This window comes from Oncorhynchus mykiss, chromosome 1 (assembly GCF_057628025.1).
Source record: "Oncorhynchus mykiss isolate SJ-2025 chromosome 1, ASM5762802v1, whole genome shotgun sequence".
In the NCBI taxonomy this organism is placed as follows: domain Eukaryota; kingdom Metazoa; phylum Chordata; class Actinopteri; order Salmoniformes; family Salmonidae; genus Oncorhynchus; species Oncorhynchus mykiss.
Window position 1 is genome coordinate 68,111,050 of NC_143022.1, and position 21,272 is coordinate 68,132,321.

The 21,272-nt window shown below is 41.1% G+C and overlaps 2 protein-coding genes across 9 annotated transcripts in view; one reads left to right on the forward strand and one right to left on the reverse strand.

Annotated features, from left to right (window-relative positions):
• Positions 1-4,016, forward strand: part of LOC110526969 (serine/threonine-protein kinase 32C) — a 150,753-nt gene extending 146,737 nt beyond the window's left edge. For all 6 annotated transcript variants that reach the window (XM_021608144.3, XM_090237309.1, XM_090237316.1 and 3 more), the window contains one exon: positions 1,484-4,016. In XM_021608144.3, the coding sequence (XP_021463819.1) occupies positions 1,484-1,679 (196 nt within the window). In that variant the 3' untranslated portion in view covers positions 1,680-4,016. The remainder of the gene's footprint in view (positions 1-1,483) is intronic.
• A 4,441-nt stretch (positions 4,017-8,457) lies between these two features.
• LOC110526980 (placenta-specific protein 9) lies at positions 8,458-17,603 on the reverse strand. Of its 3 annotated transcripts, none has more exons than XM_090237339.1 (4): positions 17,265-17,603; positions 15,092-15,183; positions 11,302-11,393; positions 8,458-10,017 (listed from the first exon to the last, which is right to left on the reverse strand). In XM_090237339.1, the coding sequence occupies exons 2-4, from the start codon at positions 15,153-15,155 to the stop codon at positions 9,862-9,864; spliced, it is 312 nt and encodes a 103-aa protein (XP_090093465.1). In that variant the 5' UTR covers positions 15,156-15,183; positions 17,265-17,603; the 3' UTR covers positions 8,458-9,861. The 3 variants fall into 3 exon arrangements, with proteins under 3 accessions (XP_090093465.1, XP_021463830.2, XP_090093457.1); XM_021608155.3 differs by lacking the exon at positions 17,265-17,603 and adding an exon at positions 15,278-15,453; XM_090237331.1 differs by lacking the exon at positions 15,092-15,183 and having other exon boundaries at positions 17,265-17,500.
• Positions 17,604-21,272: the final 3,669 nt, after the last annotated feature.

Sequence of the window (21,272 nt, forward strand, 5' to 3'; positions counted from 1 at the left end):
TATTAGTGCTGAGCAATTAACCCATTTTTTATTTAAACTTTCTTATTAAACAATTAATTCACCGACGTTGGTTCAATTAGATCAATTCCATTAAGTTATTTTTTTTCTCTAGAGATAAATCAAATAATTAATGAGAGAAATCAAGTCAAGAACTATGTGGGACGCTGGGCTGAAGAGCGATTTGGTTTTCATTAAGCAAATATTCAACCTAGTTCAGCACAGAAACGTGGTAATTGACTACAATGAACATAATCCATTGCACCTGTTCTTTCTGTCTCAGACAGATACACTTTTATGCCTGCTACTTCAGGTTAGATCCGCATAGACCGCATTAGAGAGGAATGTACAGTACACAACACAATGATGAGAGGGACAGAGACAATTCGTGAAAGTATGCCTTATCTATTTTGAAGAACTAGTAAAAAAAAAATGCGAAAAAGCTCTGCAGCATACTCAGTCAGACTAGCCAAGCTAAATAGGATGACTAAAGACAGTACAGTATGGGGAGCACAGAGATAACATTAGATGGTCTGGCTGCTACTGCCTGAGCCGAGATGAGATGACGACTTTAAGGAATGCAAGGCAGTACAGTATAAATAACTGAAATATATTATTATTTCATAGTAATTTCCTATTTATGTCTACTTAATGTGGATTTGACAGAGAATGGAATATTTTCAATGTTTTGGCAATTGAATGTTAACTAATTTCCATTCAAAAGCAAAAAATAAATCAATAAATAAAAGCTAAAATCATTTTGTCATTATAAAAATAAAATAAAGCTATTATTTTTTAAATAATTATACCAAAACCAAACCGGCCTCAAAAACCACTAGTATTCTGCAAAGTGGTCATCAAAATATATTTTGATTTGTTTAACACATTTTTGGTTACTACATGATTCCATATGTGTTATTTCATAGTTTTGATGTTTTCACTATTATTCTATAATGTAAATAGTTAAAATAAATGAAAACCCTGGAATAAGTAGGTGTGTCCAAACTTTTGACTGCTACTGTATGTTACATGGATTTATTAGACTTTTTAAAATGGCTTGTAGGCTATGTGTGGAAGCCAGGAGATGCTAAATGTGTTTATGTTAATTAACTGTCAATTACCTTGAGACCGACAGTTATTTGCTTGACAATCACCGGCTGATGAAATTTCGTAACCGCCACAGCCCTATATGGGACTGCTCTGTGATCATGAGGGAGAGAATATTGGTTCAGCCCTGATCTAAATTAATACCTCATTCATTATTTACCAGTGTCTGAGATTGCAGCATAATTTGGAATTCTTCCTGCATGGCAAATGGAGTTTCTTTATTGCTCTAATTTAATGGAGCTTGAGTTCTATTTTTACTACTTGGGCATCATTTCTGAACAGAGAGTATATCATAGTCTTTAGACTCCCACTATGTATTTTAATCACAAATGGGCTTTTCTCTCTATTCCGTGTGTGTGTGTCTGCATCTGTCTCTCAGGTTGAAAAAGAGTCAGGAGGAGGGTGCAGAGGGAGGGGAGTGTGAAGGAGCTGCCGAGGGGGGTGATGATGGTGATGGAGACGGATCCGGAGAGGCTGAGGGAGGCACAGAGGATGAGGATCCCGAACCCGAACCTGAGTCCTCCTCCAAACTGAGCATGTGCGGCTCGGTCTGCTCCTCTCCTGGAAGCTCCTAGCACCGCACCGCCACCTGGTGGTCTCACAGGCTGGTGTGTGTGTGTGTGTGTGTGTGTAACCATGCCTATAACCTCTCCTATGTAGCCATGATGACTGTGGGAACAGGGACGCACAGCAGGACACAAAACAATACACAGCAGGACACAAAATGGCTCCCCTATTTCGTCTTCTGTAGCATCCGTCGTTAAGGCATGAATGGGACTGCAGGTTCCAGAGCGGTCCTGCCCTCCGCGCCCCTAGAGTAAGCGCTAACTCTCTTCTATGCAACGTACAGTATAGCATGAAGGTAGGGAGGGGATAGCAAGCAGCAGTAGCCGCAGACACAGTATATGAGCCTGATGACATACAGAGCAATAGGAGCCAGGTTTAAGAGTGTAAGATATTTTTTTAGCAGAGCCTCCCTGCTCTTTCAGCCTCGACTAGATGTAGCTCCCACTGCAAACTCACATGCTGAATTATTCAAATAGAGTTAGGCACTCTTTGTTTTCTTTGCCTGTGTAGCTCTTTCAATCCCTCTCATTCTCTCTGTGCACCCTATTCGGAACTACAATAGTACTGTTGGGTTACCTTCCCCAAATGCCTTTCATTTCAATGATAATATATAATTGTATCACAATGCCAATATACAGTGTAGTGCACATAGAAATAGGATTACTATTATATTATTATGTTCTATGTGATTCTATTTCTAAGGTAGTGCAGTGGATAGAGACTTTAAGAGGTTAATACTGTTTCCAGTCTCAGAGAGTGAGCCTTATTAGCATATAATACTGTATGGGCCATTAAGGATAAGGAGTTTTTGCAAGTGTAAATAAATCACTAGTTCAATACTGTAAAACCACTTTAAATGGTGTTGATTGTTAATCAATAGCCATTCATCACACGTAATTATATCTACATTATGCATCAGCATGCCAGTTTGATTTTCCTACAGCGATTACGCTCCTCCACCAAAACATATTCCCCTACGGTGTTAGATTTCCAAAGGCCCTAAGTACAACTGCGGTGTAAATGGAAGGTTTCCCTCACCATCGATCTCTGTGACTGTTGCCAAGATGCTGTTCTTCTCACACTGTTCCATTGTGGGCTACATGCTCGTACTGCTTTAGTTCTTATCTGTTAAACACAAACCTTGTCACTAGCAGGGGATCAGTCGTTCTAGTCATTCTATTTCTATGGATCAGAAATGATCAACTTCTTTTGAATAGCTACAAAAGAATCCCGTAATTGATTATTATCCTTTAATAGACAACAATAGCTATAACCTAGTGGAATTTGACAATTGTCTCGATCATTTCATATCGAAAATTATCATTGGGCAGTGTTTTGAGTTGTGTAGTTGAAACTTTCACCTAGTAGAGACAGTGGTACATTTAAGGTGGTGCCATTTACTCTCAGCATGGGCATCTGGGAACATGTAGCATAGTCCGCCTTAAAACCCTAAGGCCTAACAAAGTAACACGTGTAAATAGACTAGCCTAACTCTCCACAGTTTTATGTGGGACTTCTTACTAAATTAACGTAAATGTTACTAAATTAAGAGTTGTATGAAGCCAAACCTTCATACATTGTTGTACTGATCTTATTTCCAAGTGTGCAGGCACAACTTGTAGGCACATATGCCAAAGCTTTTCTACCATTTGCATAGCCATTTCTTAGGAACTTTGAGTGTGTGAATGTATGTTTCCTCTCTGTTGTGCATAGAACCACTGTTCCTTCAGCAAGTGAAAATACAATCATTTGTATACAACCATTTTATTGTGATTATAGATAAATGAATGTTTTTTGGGAGGAATTAAATAGTATTTAATTATATAATAAAAAATCAAGATGCCTCTTAAAGGTGAGGTGGGAAAAAAGTGCAGTTTTCCTATAAAAATAAGCGCATTAACTACAACGATAGTGTCTCGAACCCTGCATGTACCTCTATTCAAGGTTTTATTCTGATTTTGTAGGAGAGCCAAATGCTAGGGTTTTCATGGCTTACAGTATGTGCACATGCAAGCTTCGGCCATAGAGATGGATAGAGATCTTTACTTGGCAATAATCTGTTTTTTCATGGACATTGCTATTGAGGGCTTCCTCAATTTTAAAGTAGTCAACTGGGTGGGGATTCCTATGCTTGGGAGGAATAAGTTAATAATCAGAGCATTTGCTTCTACTTCAAATTGGATTACCTGGTTGGTAAATGGCTTTAATTAAACTGTATCAATGCCATTAGTGGCCACAATAAATAAATTACACACAAGATTTGGTTCAGGACTCCTGCACTGCAGGTGGTGGTAAATCACCAATATAAGCTGTATGCATTTTTTCAAACACAAAAGAAGAAGAAATTTGACCACTTCAATGGCGATGCCCATGCTCTCAGACGCTATAATGGGATAGATACCAAGATGAGTCGTCTAACTAAGTCTATGGCAGTAGCATACCTTGACTTTTGCCTCGTCCAATCAGTGTAGCCCTGCCCTGTTTGCCTGTCTATGTGATGTCTAGGTTTACTAAAAACAAGATTTACGACCTCCTACAACTGTACAAATAATTTATTACCAGTGTTAAAAGGATGGTATAATATTTTAGATTGTATGCAGTAACTTTTGACATCCCGTAGTTTGTCTTAAGAATATGTTCAAGTGCACAGGCTTTTCCTTCCTTAAATGGATGTTTTAATAAGTCAGTAATTATACTCCAATGTGGGTAAGTTAGAGTTTTATGTGCTTAGTTATGTATATGGAAAAGGTATAAGCCCAAAGGTTTGGGGCAGTGTTTAAGTATGCCCTTAGATGGTCTTGGCTATGTGAAAAGTTTTAAATTGCTGCTAAATAACATACATACATATACAGTACCAATCAAAAGTTTGGACATACCTACTCATTCCAGTGTTTTTCCTTATTTTTACTATTTTCTTTATGGTAGAATAGTGAAGTAATATAATAGTGATAATAATAATAGTGGATAGTGTAGTCAGAAAAACCATCAAGCGCTATGATGAAACTGGCTTTCATGAGGACCGCATAGGAAAGGAAGACCGAGAGTTACCTCTGCTGAAGAGGATAAGTTCATTAGCGTTAACATTAGAGTTAACTGCACCTCAGATTACAGCCTAAATAAGTGCTTCAACAGACACATCAACATCAACTGTTCAGAGGAGACTGCGTGAATCAGGCCTTCAGGCCTGGTCGAATTGCTGCAAAGAAACCACTACTTAAGGACACCAACAATAAGAACAGACTTACTTGGGCCAAGAAACATGAGCAATGGACTTTACACCAGTGGAAATCTGTCCTTTGGTCTGATGAGTTAAAATTTGAGATTTTGTTTTTCCAACCGGCGTGTTTTTGTGAGACACAGAGTAGGTGAACAGATGATCTCTGCATGTGTGGTTCCCACCGTGAAGCATGGAGGAGGTGGTGTGATGGTGTGTGGGTGCTTTTCTGGTTTAGAATTTTAGAATTCAAAGCACACTTAACCAGCATAGATACCACAGCATTCTGCAGCGATACGCCATCCCATCTGGTTTGCGCTTAGTGGGACTATCATTTGTTTTTCAACAGGACAATGACCCAACACACCTCCAGGTGGTGTAAGGGCTATTTGACCAAGGAGCGTGATGGAGTGCTGCATCAGATTACCTGGCCTCCATAATCACCCAACCACAACCCAATTGAGATGGTTAGGGATCAGTTGGACCACAGAGTGAAGGAAAAGCAGCCAGCAAGTGCTCAGCGTATGTGGGAACTCCTTCAAGACTAGATGTCCTGTTGAAAACAAATGATAGTGGGACCAGATGAGATGGAGTATCGCTGCAGAATGCTGTGGTAGCCATGCTGGTTAAGTGTGCCTTGAAATCTAAATAAATAACACAGTGTCACCAGCAAAGCACACCCACACCATCACACCTCCTCCACCATGCTTTACTGTGGGAACCATATATGCAGAGATCATCCGTTCACTCACACCACGTCTCACAAAGACATGGCGGTTGGAACAAAATATCTCCAGACTAAAGGAAAAATGTCCATCAGTCTGTCCATTGCTCATGTTTCTTAGCCCAAGCAAGTCTCTTCTTATTATTGGTGTCCTTTAGTAGTGGTTTCTTTGCAGCAATTTGACAATGAAGGCCTGATTCACACAGTCTCCTCTGAACAGTTTATGTTGAGATTGTTCTGTTACTTGAACTGTGTGAAGCATTTATTTGGACTGCAACTTCTGAGGCTGATAACTTTAATGAAACTATCCTCTGCAGCAGAGGTAACTCTGGGTCTTACATTCCTGTGGCGTTCCTCATGAAAGCCAGTTTCATCATAGCGCTTGATGGTTTTTGCGACTGCACTTGAAGAAACTTTCAAAGTTCTTGACATTTTCCGGATTGACTGACCTTCATGTCTTATCGTAATGAAGGACTGTCATTTCTCTTTGCTTATTTGAGCTGTTCTTGCCATAATATGGACTTGGTCTTTTACCAAATAGGGATATCTTTTATATTACCCCCATACGTTGTCACAACACAACTGATTGGCTCAAACTCATTAAGAAGGAAAGAAATTCCACAAATTAACTTTGAAGAATGCACACCTCTTAATTAAAATGCATTCCAGGTGACTACCTCATGATTTAGAGAAAGAGTGTGCAAAGCTGTCATCAAGGCAAAGGGTGGCTATTTGAATGATCTCAAATATAAAATATATTTTGATTTGTTTAACACTTTTTGGTTACTACATTATTCCATATGTGTTATTTCGCAGTTTTGATGTCTTCACTATTATTCTACAATGCAGAAAATAGTACAAATAAAGAAAAACCCGACTGAGGAGGTATTCTAAAACTTTTGATCAGTAGTGTGTGTATACACACACACACACACACACACACACACACACACACACACAGTGTATTTGGAAAGTATTCAGACCCATTGACTTGTTCCACATTTTGTAAGTTACAGCCTTATTCTAAAATCGATTAAATAGTTGTTTTTCATCAAAAATCTACACACAATACCCCATAACGACAAAGCGAAAACAGGTTTTTAGAAATTTTTGCAAATGTATTAAAAACAGAAATACCTTTATTTACATAAGTATTCAGACCATTTGCTATGAGACTTGAAATTGAGCTCCGGTGCATCCTGTTTCCATTGATCATCCTTGAGATGTTTCTACAATGTGATTGGAGTCCACCTGTAGTAAATTCAATTGATTGGACATGATTTGGAAAACCACACACCTACCTATGTAAGATCTCACAGTTGACAGTGGATGTCAGAGCAAAAACCAAGCCATGAGGTCGAAGGAATTGTCCATAGAGCTCCGAGACAGGATTGTGTTGAGGCACAGATCTGGAGAAGGGTACCAAAACATTTCTGCAGCATTGAAGGTCCCCAAGAACACAGTGGCCTCCATCATTCTTAAATGGAAGAAGTTTGGAACCACCAAAACACTTCCTAGAGCTGTCTGCCCGGCCAAACTGCACAATCGATGGAGAAGGGCCTTGGTCAGGAAGGTGACCAAGATCCTGATGGTCTCTCTGACAGAGCTCCAGAGTTCTTCTGTGGAGATGGGAGACCCTTCCAGAAGAACAACCATCTCTGCAGCACTCCACAAATCAGGCCTTTATGGTAGAGTGGCCAGATGGAAGCCACTCCTCAGTAAAAGGCACATGAGAGTCCGCTTGGAGTTTGCTAAAAGGCACCTAAAGGACTCTCAGACCATGAGAAACAAGATTCTCTGGTCTGATGAAACCAGGATTGAACTCTTTGGCCTGAATGCCAAGCATCACATCTGGAGGAAATTGGCACCATCCCTACGGTGAAGCATGGTGGTGGCAGCATCATGATGTTTTTCAGCGGCAGGGACTGGGAGACTAGTCAGGATTGAGGGAAAGAGAGATCCTTGAAAGAAACCTGCTCCAGAGAGCTCAGGACCTCAGACTGGGGCGAAGGTTCACCTTCCAACAGGACAACGACCCTAAGCACATAGCCAAGACAATGCAGGAGTGGCTTCTCTGAATGTCCTTGAGTGGCCCAGACAGAAACTGGACTTGAACCCAATCAAACATCACTGGAGAGACCTGAAGAACCCGATCGAACATCTCTGGAGAGACCTGAAAATAGCTGTGCAGCGAAGCTCCCCATCCAACCTGACAGAGCTTGAGAGGATCTGCAGAGAAGAATGGGAGAAACTCCCTAAATACACGTGTTCTAAGCTTGTAGCGTCATACACAAGAAGTCTCGGCACCTAAAGGACTCTCAAAGGTGCTTCAACAAAGTATTGAGTAAAGGGTCTGAATACTTTTGTAAATGTGATTGTTTTTGCTTTGTCATTATGGGGTATTGTGAGTAGATTGATGGGGGGAAAAAACAATTATATATCACACCCTTGAAAAAAATTTGCAAAAATGACCATATAAATAATTCAAATATTGAGCTATATTGTATGCTAAAAATGTTTGGGAAAGTATATTATTTTATACTAATACAACTGCTCAGAGAAAGATATTTTGTTTAACAAGTAATACTTTCATATTTGCATAAAAGCGTCTGCTAAATGAACATATACTATCATATTATTACTTTTTTCAAAAGGTAGGGGTCAAAATTATTGACACCCTTTTTTCAATACCTTTCAATACCTCACGAGGATAACAGTACTGAGACATTTAAAAAAAATACAAATGTTTTATGGATTGGAGAACCTTGGGAGGGATTTTAGACCCTTCCTCCATACAGAATCCTTCCAGATCCTTGATATCCGTCTTCTTCGCTTCTGGACTGCTCTCTTCAATTCAAACCACAGGTTTATTATATACAGTATATATACAGCTCTTCGACATGTCTTTACATTGTCCTCTCTAATGACGATTAGATGAAAAAGTTGATTGGATGCTCAGTCTCCACTGCTAGAAATGGCCATGTAATTATGTTCATTCAGTATTTGTAATGAATAGTCATGGAATTTAATAGAAACCTGGGTAGCTTTTTTTCAACAATGTTGTAGCCTAATATCATTCCCTTGGTATCTAAAATTCATCTCCATTCCTGATCGGATGTTGCTTGCCTAACTCGCAAAAAAAAATCGAAACTATGTTCTTACCAATGTGTTTACATTCTAGTTTATCGGATAACATTGTTCTAAGTATATTTACCTGGGTGTTTCAAACAGCATTGTTACAGAGCGAGTGACCAACTACCACAGCACCTTTACCGTGAACTGGATAAGGATCAACGCTCTCACATCTAACATTAGTGTCTGATCTTTGTAGAAACATTTAGTAAAATAGCGTACATTATTTTTAAGAACAAAAAAAAAATGGTTTGATGATCTATGACCCCTCTCCTTTTTGTGATCCGATTTTGAACATGTTCTGTAAGATTTTTATGGTGACTAAATAAATACACTTGCAACTAGCCTGGGTCTCAGTGGAAGCCTTGTACTGTACCTATTCAAACTGCTCTGTGTATTGAAACATACTGCTTTAACTGCTTTGATAAATAAATACATTCCTTCTAGTAGTCTCTGTAATGATTTTGTTTTTGTCATTCATCCACATTGAGATGATTATTGGTCCCTAACCACGGATACAGGGTCAGGTATTATTTACAGCCCCCTAAGGGTTTGGTATAGGATTGGGGATTAGGGTAACCAGATTCTTGATCTGTGATAAAGGGCAAGGTCTACCTTGTGACGCGGTGCTGCATGTGTCACTCTTGACTGACACCAGGGGGCGGAAGAGAGGCATGGGACAGAAAAGGGTCAATCCCACCCAAAACAGAAGACATTACCAGAGAAAACAATCAATGGTTTACGACTTTGATGTAAACATCCGGAGAGGCTGGGGACACAGTTACCCCTGGGTGTAGGGATTCAAGTTCAGCCAAAGACGAGAGAAAGGATGAGTGCCCGAGGAACAGAGCAGTGTATTACAGGGACAAATAAGCTTTAGTGTTGTGATCTAGCAACTGTACCACAGAATATATACTAAGCCTGTGTTTACACTTTAGAAGGCTTGTTTTATACCGTTTTTTTTACCGTCCACTTACAAAATACAACTTCAGCAAAACAGCAGAGACTGTACATTAGTCTTTCATTGTTTGACCTAGCCAGGTGCACCCTCATCACTTCCTAAAGCTAAAGTGAATTAGAATTGGTAGCTGCTCAACAGAGATCTTCTCCTCTTCCTCTCTCAGGAGTCGCCATTCTCTCCCAGTCCCTGGCCGTCCAGGATGTCCACCACAGGTTTTCCAACAGTTTCCAGCAGGGGACTCCACTCAGGGGCTTCTATGGCATCCAGCAGCATGGCCAGCTCAGCCTCCAGCTTTTGTACGGTGTCCTCTACATGCTGCAGGAGACAGACAGGGACCATCTATCAGCCCAACTCACATGGATTCTTAGACCCTGTCCCTTTAACCTAGACCTGAGTGTCGATCTTAAAGACTTGCTCCGGGAACTTTAGCGACTAGTAAGTATTTTTTTAAACTCCCGCTTTGGGCTGGATGTGTCCATGTGTAGTTCATACATACATAATCTATGAGCAGATTTACTGTTTTACCTTTAATTACCCACGAAATCCCTAGTATGAAAACAATTGTTTTCTGGAGCTGTGTGGTGCCATTTTCCCTACATTTTCCCCCATATGGGCCAGCCCCCAAGCAATTTGAGTGACAGCTAGCAAGATGCACACAGAACGATTGAGAGAGAAATGACACGGTGCACATATCTGCACATATGTGACGTAGTAAGCAATTTTCGGGGATCACTTTTGGGTCGTGAGCCTACTTTCAGAACTAATGACTAAAAAGTACCGGAGAATCTCTTTAAAGAATTGGATAGTGAGTAAGATATGGCAAAGTTTCCATATAGCATATCAATGTACAAGCTGAAGCTATTACCATTGTTTTTAACTATCCTATACCCACCACTGTTTTGAGGGTTTAAGTGCCTTGCTCAAGGGCACAACTGCATCTAGGATTTGATACCAGCAACCCTCCAGTTATCAGCTCACTTCCTAACATATTTTCCCTGTCAGACCCGTGATTCAAACTGGCAACCCTCCGGTTGCTGGATCGCCTCTCTAAACGCCGGGGATAGGTTCTCCTCAAATGCACTCAATACTCACTCAACATCAATACTCTCTGGGTGGCGTAAATTTAAAGAAGAAATGTTAGTAACTGAGTGAATTCCACTGCTGTCGTTTGGATGGGCTCTTTAGCTAAAAAAAAAATCTGATCCTTAAAAGGAAATAGTGCAGATAGTTTGGCCGTCGATCAAATGAAAAACAAGTTGATATACAGTATTAATGTTACAAACCACTGGGAAATCTTCCAAATTCCTTCAAAGATCGAGTGTCTGATTGAACCCTTTAAGTCCTACTACATAAATCACTTAGTAATATTATTCTATGTCATACTAAAGAGTGCCATAAAGGTCACACCACATTTTTTTTTAAAAGCAGCATATGTAAGGACCTGTTATATCACCTTTTATTATGCTATGATGTTTGGTTATGAGTGGTTTGTGAAGCAGAAACATATGTCTTATCAAGTGTTTATAAAGGCTTTATTAGATGTGTTTTGTTAAACGTGTGACCAAACAAGACCGTGAAAAGCATTGATTACTACTCCACCTTCTCCACTACATCCAGTCTGTCATGAAGAGTACTGTGGTCCTGACAGGCACTCGACCGGACATCTCTGGGTTGGAGCGCAGACTCGGGTCCTGATGGAAAACACAGGCCAGCAGGGATCATTTTTTATTACAAGACAAATATGTGTTATCTTGAAGAACAGATCATGTTTTCTCACTTTATTTCTGACTTAACCAACACCTGTTCTTTTATCATTTCAATAGCTTAGTCTTACTGTACATTCCTTCAAACGGGCTAGACTAGAGGACATACTTATAGACTTCAATACACACCAGAGCAGAATTCTCAAAACCTCCCTGAGAAAACCCAGTGTTTTTTTTTCTATACTATCTCTATCCACAGCTTAATTTCTTCTCAGCAGAAATGGAAAAAAAAACCTCAGTTCTGTTCCATTATGAATACAAGTAATCTATTAAGGTCACCAAAACAAGTCTTCCTTGTCTCCTCTCCCTTGTTCTCCCTCCCTCTCCCGTCTGTCTGGTTCACAGACCGTTCAACGTGTTTTCTATTACCTCTACATCTCCGCTCTGCAGGCAGCCTGCTGCCCAGCCAATCAGTTCACCACAAACCCCTAGCCACATGCCATTCTGCTGACATGGTGCTCCAGCAAACTTAACCAGGATCAGTACACCCTCACTTTCACCAGGCCGTGACCCAGTTTATTCTGTACAGCACTTTGAGATATCAGCTAATGTACGAAGGGCTATATAAATACATTTGATTTGATTTGATTCAGAAGAGATGCCGATGATCCAGAGTCAGTGCAGTATGGGACAGAGTTAGTGCAGCATTGCATACTTGCATAACCTTAGGCCAAATAGACTACACCTTTTGGCTTAGCTTTGATACACAACAGAACACTTTGTCTGGCAGTGAACTGTGTGGTGCTCTCAGTTGGAATCAACCTTGAACCTTTATGGGTTGGGTGTGGTGGAGAAACATGGAAAAACATCCATACATTGTTCGGCCACCTTTTTCCATTTGCCATGCAGGTTTTATGGTTCCAATTAACCACCTACCCCTTTTTAAGAGCCCTTATTTTTCTCTGTGAGCTGAAGCGCTGGTCGCTGGTGGTTATGGCAGTGAGGAATGTGGCTGGGATGTGTGGTCCGTTTGTCTGTGAAGACAGGTGTCTCCTTAATGACGCATAGAACATGTACAGTATAATCTATGACATGGAGCCCTGTCTATTCTCTTCAGCCACACTTCCTGTTGCACCTGGTTTCCATGACGTCACATAACGTTTTAACATAAACCATTCAAGCTGGAAATGTCTTTCTTACTATATATCGTCTTAGGACCGCAGGAAAGTTTTTTAATGTAGATATGCACACTAAAAGGCATTGCAAACACAGAACAAAGACCGTTACATACAACATATATATAATATATATATAGCAGTCTGTTGAGGGTTGAATTTGGCCTCTCTCACATGTATAGTAGTCTGTTCCCTGCCGGTCATAAAAGTAACACAACATAAGGAGCATTTACTTTTCCAACATCATGACTGTCCTCCAGTGCCCTGTGAACAGCAGTCATGAATTACCAGTTGTGCTGTTTTTATGGCGCTATCCCACGGTACAATTTTATAAGCTCCATTACACCACCACAGAGCATGCCAAGTGGACCCAGGAGAAAAGCCAAGGAATCCCAAAGGATGAATGTGAGATGGAGCTCCTCTTTGGATTTCTCTCAATAGAAAAACGCACCACATGTCTCTGCGTCAGTACTACAGACGGTCCCATAACTTCCCGTATGTGAAATCCATCTGGACATATTAGCCGTTCGGCAAACTTCAAGGCTTTTTCCCTGAGGAAGACGTGTGACATGTCAATTGATCACAATCTGTGACAGATGCATGGAGGGCCTTGTCTTTGAATTGAAGTTTAGCACGTGATAACAAACAAACACACAGGCACACCGATGCAGGCAGGATGCCGTCTCGGTTCTATAGCTATCCAGCGTATGTAATCTGAGCATAGTGGTTTGCTGTTGAATGCCAGAATTCCCTGCTCTGGTAGTTAAAACAGCCTGTGCTTCTCTGGTTTGGCTATCAACATGTCGGGACACCAAAAGGCCCTTGGACAAAGGCAAATGAGGCAGATGATGACATGCCTGATGAAGTGCACACTCCTTTGTGTATTCTATCATAGTTGCACCAGGAGGTTGAGAAATACTGACCCACACACTCAGAGGAAACCGGCTATAGGAAAGGAAAAAACAGCAGCCCACAGGAGCCTGATCTAACACACTCTGCCCTGGGAGACAGGGTTCGGGAAGATGGCGTGCGTGTTTGCGGTGGAGTGAATAATGAAGAACACAGTCTGAGTCAGAGCATTAGATCAGTTAGTACACAACACCAGTGGTCCCACAAACCAGCTATTGCCTAATACAGGCCCGCCAATGAAAATAAGACTAACAAGTTGTTAGTCAGATCTCCAGGGTATTTCCTGGATCGATAGTGTGTTGGCAGAGAGAGCGAGAAATGTGTGGTTCTATGTGTTGTTGCCACAGTTGGCCATTCCTGGTGTATGAAGTCACACTCAAGCCTATATTGAGTAGGATATGGAGGAGTGAGCGAAGTGTTTGTGATTTTCTCTGGAAGTCAGTTTGAGCAATGAACAAGGTTGGAATGATAGGTTTGGAGACAGACACGGGACATATGGATACGATTGAAGATGTTTGTAGTCAAACACTGTACTGATGAAGTACTACATGGAGAATGGTCGATGACGCTTTAAAAATAACAAACAGATGTTCTAACCCCATGAGTCCCTTTTCTCTCTCTCTCTCTGTCTCTCTCTCTCTGTCTCTCTCTCTCTGTCTCTCTCTCTCTCTGTCTCTCTCTCTCTGTCTCTCTCTCTCTGTCTCTCTCTCTCTCTGTCTCTCTCTCTCTGTCTCTCTCTCTCTCTGTCTCGCTCTCTCTCTAGCCGTGTCTGAATACCCAGACTAGCGTACTACATAAACTGTATACCCATTTTGGCATTTTAATTAAATTGTCTTTTCCAACTCACGTGTTCGACAACAGCTGATAATCAGATAAATTGATGCGCTGCACCAAAATTAAAGAATGCCGGGAGTCAACGCATTTGCGCATTTAATGATTCATTCAGAAAACTACTTTCTAAACTTCACATACTGTAAAACATCCATTTTTTCTCATACTATTTACTACTCTAGTCTGGGTATTCAGACACGGCCTTTCTCTCTCTCTCTCTCTCTCTCTCACACACACACACGCACACATGTTCATCCAACCATCACCTCCACACACACACATCCTGTAACCTATATGCTGAATGACCAAGATTGATATTCCTTAAAGAGCAGGTCCATTTCACAGTGGAAAGATCCCCAATTCATGTAAGCTTCGACATCACATTACGCTTCTCCATCTGCATGGCTTGCTGTTTGGGGTTTTAGGCTGGGTTTCTGTGCAGCACTTGGTGACATCGGCTGATGTAAAAAGGGCTTTATAGAAACATTTGATTGATTGATTTAAAAAATGATTTCCAGCGATTCACTAAGCACAAATAACTCTTCAACTCCATTGCATGGTGAGTACTCTGCATTGCTACACTCTTAGAAAACAGGGTACCAAAAGTGTTCTTCGGCTGTCCCCATAGGAAAATCATTTTTGGTTCCAGATAAAACAGAATCTGACAGAGTAAACAACACACCTATTGATGGTTTGTTTACCCATCTCCTGTGCCCCCTGCCCTTTCCCCTATGACCTCTAACCCCAGCAACACCCAATCATGTCTCTTACCTGCCGCTGCGTAGCCAATGAGGAGGAGCAGGAGTCCAAGTGAGACGGTGTAGGGGCGGGTCATGGCGTAGGAGAGGAAACCTGGAGTACAGCTGAAGGGTAAAAGTAGAGTCTTAACTGTCTCTTGCAATGAGAGAAATATGGAGGAAGTAGAAAAGAAAGAGGAATAAAGAGAGAAAGAAATACTCAGTGTATTCAGTGCCCAAAAACGTATTGAAAGTCTCTCTGTCTCTCCTCTTCCCTCGGCTGCACCCAGTTTCCTAATGAAAACATTAGATGCAGAACAAAAGCCCTTTATCTGAGGGGAGGGGTGGGGGGTTGTTTCTAGGGTGGAACTCCTCAGCCTAGCTGGAGCCTGCACTGAAGCATACTCCAACACGGATAACATTTAGCAGGAAGGGCATGAAGGTGGGGTTGTAATCATTGTGGAACGATATGATATGTAATGACACACTGGGTGAATTCAGAGTGAAGAAAAAAATTAGTCTATTAGTCTATAGTCTATTTAAAAAATCTATATATATTTCACCTTTATTTAACCAGGTAGGCCAGTTGAGAACAAGTTCTCATTTACGACTGCGACCTGGCCAAGATAAAGCAAAGCAGTGCGACAATGAACAACACGTGGGATAAACAAAAGTACAGTCAATAACACAATAGAAAAATCTATATACAGTGCCTTGCGAAAGTATTCGGCCCCCTTGAACTTTGCGACCTTTTGCCACATTTCAGGCTTCAAACATAAAGATATAAAACTGTATTTTTTTGTGAAGAATCGACAACAAGTGGGACACAATCATGAACGACATTTATTGGATATTTCAAACTTTTTTAACAAATCAAAAACTGAAAAATTGGGCGTGCAAAATTATTCAGCCCCCTTAAGTTAATACTTTGTAGCGCCACCTTTTGCTGCGATTACAGCTGTAAGTCGCTTGGGGTATGTCTCTATCAGTTTTGCACTTCGAGAGACTGACATTTTTTCCCATTCCTCCTTGCAAAACAGCTCGAGCTCAGTGAGGTTGGATGGAGAGCATTTGTGAACAGCAGTTTTCAGTTCTTTCCAAAGATTCTCGATTGGATTCAGGTCTGGACTTTGACTTGGCCATTCTAACACCTGGATATGTTTATTTTTGAACCATTCCATTGTAGATTTTGCTTTATGTTTTGGATCATTGTCTTGTTGGAAGACAAATCACCGTCCCAGTCTCAGGTCTTTTGCAGACTCCATCAGGTTTTCTTCCAAAATGGTCCTGTATTTGGCTCCATCCATCTTCCTATCAATTTTAACCATCTTCCCTGTCCCTGCTGAAGAAAAGCAGGCCCAAACCATGATGCTGCCACCACCATGTTTGACAGTGGGGATGGTGTGTTCAGGGTGATGAGCTGTGTTGCTTTTACGCCAAACATAACGTTTTGCATTGTTGCCAAAAAGTTCAATTTTGGTTTCATCTGACCAGAGCACCTTCTTCCACATGTTTGGCGTGTCTCCCAGGTGGCTTGTGGCAAACTTTAAACTACACTTTTTATGGATATCTTTAAGAAATGGCTTTCTTCTTGCCACTCTTCCATAAAGGCCAGATTTGTGCAATATACGACTGATTGTTGTCCTATGGACAGAGTCTCCCACCTCAGATGTAGATCTCTGCAGTTCATCCAGAGTGATCATGGGCCTCTTGGCTGCATCTCTGATCAGTCTTCTCCTTGTATGAGCTGAAAGTTTAGAGGGACGGCCAGGTCTTAGTAGATTTGCAGTGGTCTGATACTCCTTCCATTTCAATATTGTCGCTTGCACAGTGCTCCTTGGGATGTTTAAAGCTTGGGAAATATTTTTGTATCCAAATCCGGCTTTAAACAACCTCTTACCGACGTGATCCCTGCACAGGAACACCTCAGCGGAAATTTCAGAGCGCCACCTATACTACTATAGTATATGTCTCGATAAATCTCAAACTTTCATTAAAACACACATGCAAGGTACTGAATTAAAGCTACACTCGTTGTGAATCTAGCCACCAAGTCAGATTTGTAAAATGCTTTTCGGCGAAAGCATGAGAAGCTATTATCTGATAGCATGCTCCCCCCCAAAATACCAAAACGTCACCTAAACAACAGATTTTGCGGTAGCCGGCGCTACACAAAACGCAGAAATAAAATATAAAACATTCATTACCTTTGACGAGCTTCTTTGTTGGCACTCCTATATGTCCCATAAACATCACAATTGGGTCTTTTTCCCGATTAAATCCGTCATTGTATACCCAAAATGTCATTTGCTGAAGGCCAGTCAGATCCTGGAAAATGCCCCTGTACAAGACGCAACGTCACTTTTTAAAATTATAAAAGTTGCCTATAAACCTTTACAAATCACTTCAAACTACTTTTCTAAACCAACTTTACGTATTAATAAACGTTAATAATCTATAAAAATTGATCACGGGGCGATATGTATTCGATAGCAGCAAGTCTGGAAATCATCGTCCATGTTTTCAATTTCACAACATCCTGTGGTGCGCCTCAAGACAGGAAGGGCCTATTCGTGACGTAAACAAGGATAAATTAACAGCAATGAAATTAACAGCAATGGCGACATCGTGTGGAAGCTGTAGGCGTTTACAGGGGATTCGCATATATTTTCTGTCGCCTTAGACAATTCATTGAATGGCGGATGAATATTATTTTTGTGTTTTTGGTAAACAGTTTTACCAGGGATTTTTACTCCTAAACACGTTCTGTAATAGCCACAGTCCCGGTTTAACCAGTTTTAGAGACTTCAGAGTGTATTCTATACACACATACTTATCATATGCATATACTATATTCCTGGCATGAGTAGCAGGACTTTGAAATGTTGCGCGATTTTTAACAAAAAGCTGCGAAAATTCGCAGCATCCTTAACAAGTTTTAAACTTCTTCACAACAGTATCTCGGACCTGCCTGGTATGTTCCTTGTTCTTCATGATGCTCTCTGCGCTTTTAACGGACCTTTGAGACTATCACAGTGCAGGTGCATTTATATGGAGACTTGATTACACACAGGTGGATTGTATTTATCATCATTAGTCATTTAGGTCAACATTGGATCATTCAGAGATCCTCACTGAACTTCTGGAGAGAGTTTGCTGCACTGAAAGTAAAGGGGCTGAATAATTTTGCACGCCCAATTTTTCAGTTTTTGATTTGTTAAAAAAGTTTGAAATATCCAATAAATGTCGTTCCACTTCATGATTGTGTCCCACTTGTTGTTGATTCTTCACAAAAAAATACAGTTTTATATCTTTATGTTTGAAGCCTGAAATGTGGCAAAAGGTCGCAAAGTTCAAGGGGGCCGAATACTTTTGCAAGGCACTGTATGCTAGGTGAGGTCACCGCATGTGTGGGAGGTGGAACAAAAGAGGTATCTGAGGCATGTTGAGTGGGACTAGGGGCTCCGCAGTAAAATAAAACAATGATAACTACCCTAAACAACAGTATACAAGGCAAATTGACATTAGAGAGAGACATAAAGTGAGGCATAAATCAAACACAAGAGTTGATTGGGAGAGCTAGCTAAGACAACAACAGATATTTCAGCTAAGACAACAACAGGTAAAATGGCAATGAATGGGCAGAGAGGGTCAGTTAACTACACACAGGGCCTGAGTTCGAGGCTAGGACCGACAGATAAACAAAATAAACAAAATGGAGTACCGTGATTAATGAACAGTCCAGCAGGCACCAGCTATGTTGCCAAGTGATCATAGGGTCCAGTGAACAGCAATGTATGAAACAGGGAAGCCGTTAGGTAGTAGTTACTACGCTAGCAAGCGGGAGACACAGCGTTCATAAAGTTAGCATGCTGGGGCTAGCAGAAGCGTCTTCACCGACGTCCGGCAAAGGCCGACTGAGGGCACATCGAACGGAATTACGTCGGGGGACGAGTCGTGATGGCTCGGCGAGGCTCCGTATCGACAAAGGGTCCAGGCCAATTGGTAAAAGAGGTATTGTAGCTGGAGTCATTTTGTTTGCTAGCCGGGAGATGGGCCTGGCTCGAGGCTAACTGGTGCTAGCTTCGGGACAAGGGTGTTAGCCACTATAGCCACTGGGTAGCAGCTAGCTAGCTGCGATGATCCGATGCAAAGTTCCAGAGCTTACGGCAGGAATCCTGTGACGTAGTGGCTTCTAGTCGTGTTAGTGAAGGATCATAGGATCCACTGAATAGGCCGGGAGATGGGCCTGGCTCAAGGCTAGCTTTGTGGCTGGGCCACTCAGTAGCAGCTAGCTAGCTGCGATGATTCGGATGGTCCAGAGCTTACGGCAGGAAACCGGTGTTGTAGTGGAGAAAACCAGTCCGATATGCTCAGGGTTGATACTGCGCTGTGCAGACTGGCAGGTATTATCCAGGCTAAAGTCGGCTGGTGTCTGAGCTAAAGGTAAAGGCTGCTAACAGTGGCTAACAATGACTAAATAGCTAGCAGCTAATTAGCTGGTTAGCTTCTGATGGCTGGCCTCTGATGGAGGTTCTAGCTATAAGGTATAAAAATAGCAGATTCGAATCACATTGGGTGAAGCGGGTTCCCGGAAGGTATATTTAATTTAAGATTGAAATATATACAAAAAAAGACATAACATTTACACGGACAATGACAAACACGTCTGCACTACTACGCCATCTTGGATCAAGATGGTGTGGGTCAAACAAGACCCGTGCGTCAATCTAATTAACATAATAATAAAAAACATCAAAATCAGTCAGTTTAAGCTAGAGATATCGTCTCAATCCACCAGCCTTCAACATCTGTGGTGGAAAGTGGCAGTGCGACAGCGCTGTTTGTCAGACTAGGAGACATCCCGAAACTCCAGAAACTTCTCACGAAAACATTGAACGGTTTGGCCTACTAACTAATATGACCATTCTATGGAAAGATCTACTCTCAATAAATATATATATATATATATATATATATATATATATATATATATATATATATATATATATATTAAGTAAATCAAATATCTAAATAATCCATGATATGACCATCTTTAAACAATTCCATGTATTAGTTTATAGAATCCCCCCACGTCCGCAACCGTCCGACTATATGTGATGTCTGATGTAGATATGCATGATTTAGATATGTTTCTGCTTATAATTACCAACATTTTGGTTGGCAATTAGTCAACGTGTCTATAATTGCATACATGCAGCTTCTCTTTTGTCATTATACAGTGCATTCGGAAAGTATTCAGACCCATTGACTTTTTCCACATTTTGTTACAGCCTTATTCTAAAATAGTTTTTTTTAATCCCCATCAATCTACACACAATGCCCCATAATTACAAAGCAAAAACACGTTTTTAGATTTAAAAAACTGAAATATCACATTTACATAATTATTCAGACCCTTTACTCAGTACTTTGTGGATGCACCTTTGGCAGCAATTACAGCCTCGAGTCTTCTCGGGTATGACGCTACAAGCTTGGCACACCTGTATTTGGGGAGTATCTCCCATTATTCTCTGCAGATCCTCTCAAGCTCTGTCAGATTGGATGGGGAGCGTCGATGCACATCTATTGTCAGATCTCTCCAGAGATGTTCGATAAGGTTCAAGTCCGGGCTCTGGCTGGGCCACTCAAGGACATTTAGAGATGTGTTCCGAAGCCACTCCTGCGTTGTCTTGCCTATGTGCTTAGGTCGCTGTTCTGTTGGATGGTGAACCTTTGCTCCAATCTGAGCAAAGGGCTCTATGGACAATTCCTTTGATCTCATGGCTTGTTTTCTTCTCTGACAATGCCTGTCAACTGTGAGACCTTATATAGACAGGCGTGTGCCTTTCCAAATCATGTCCAATCAATTGAATTGACCACATGTGGACTCCAATAAAGTTGTAGAAACATCTCAAGGATGATCAATGGAAACAAGATTGAACCGAGGTTGGTAGCTTTATCTACCTGCAGATTCATAGAACAGCTATGACAATGTTTGTATTAGTAGTATTATGAGTTGGGATTATGTCAGCTCATTGTTTAGCTAGCTAGCTACATGTCTATACAAAAGACTCTACTTTGGCTGGATTATTACATGACCCATCAAATAAACCAGGTGTGTCTGGGAGGGATTGGGGCCATCTATTGTATATCATGAACATGTGTCTACACAATAGTGACCCGTCCACCTCGATAGATGTGGCTGGGTGGTG

Bases quoted from the DNA above. Each gene is read 5' to 3' on its own strand.
- LOC110526980 (XM_090237331.1), bottom strand. From the start codon at position 17,364: ATGACATTTTGGGTATACAATGACGGATTTAATCGGGAAAAAGACCCA. The intron at 11,394-17,264 runs GTAATGAATGTT...GTTTTCCATCAG, and splicing joins AACAAAGAAGCTCGTCAAAG to GACCCGAGTCTGCGCTCCAA. The intron at 10,018-11,301 runs GTGGAGTAGTAA...TGTCTCCTGCAG, and splicing joins GACTGGATGTAGTGGAGAAG to CATGTAGAGGACACCGTACA.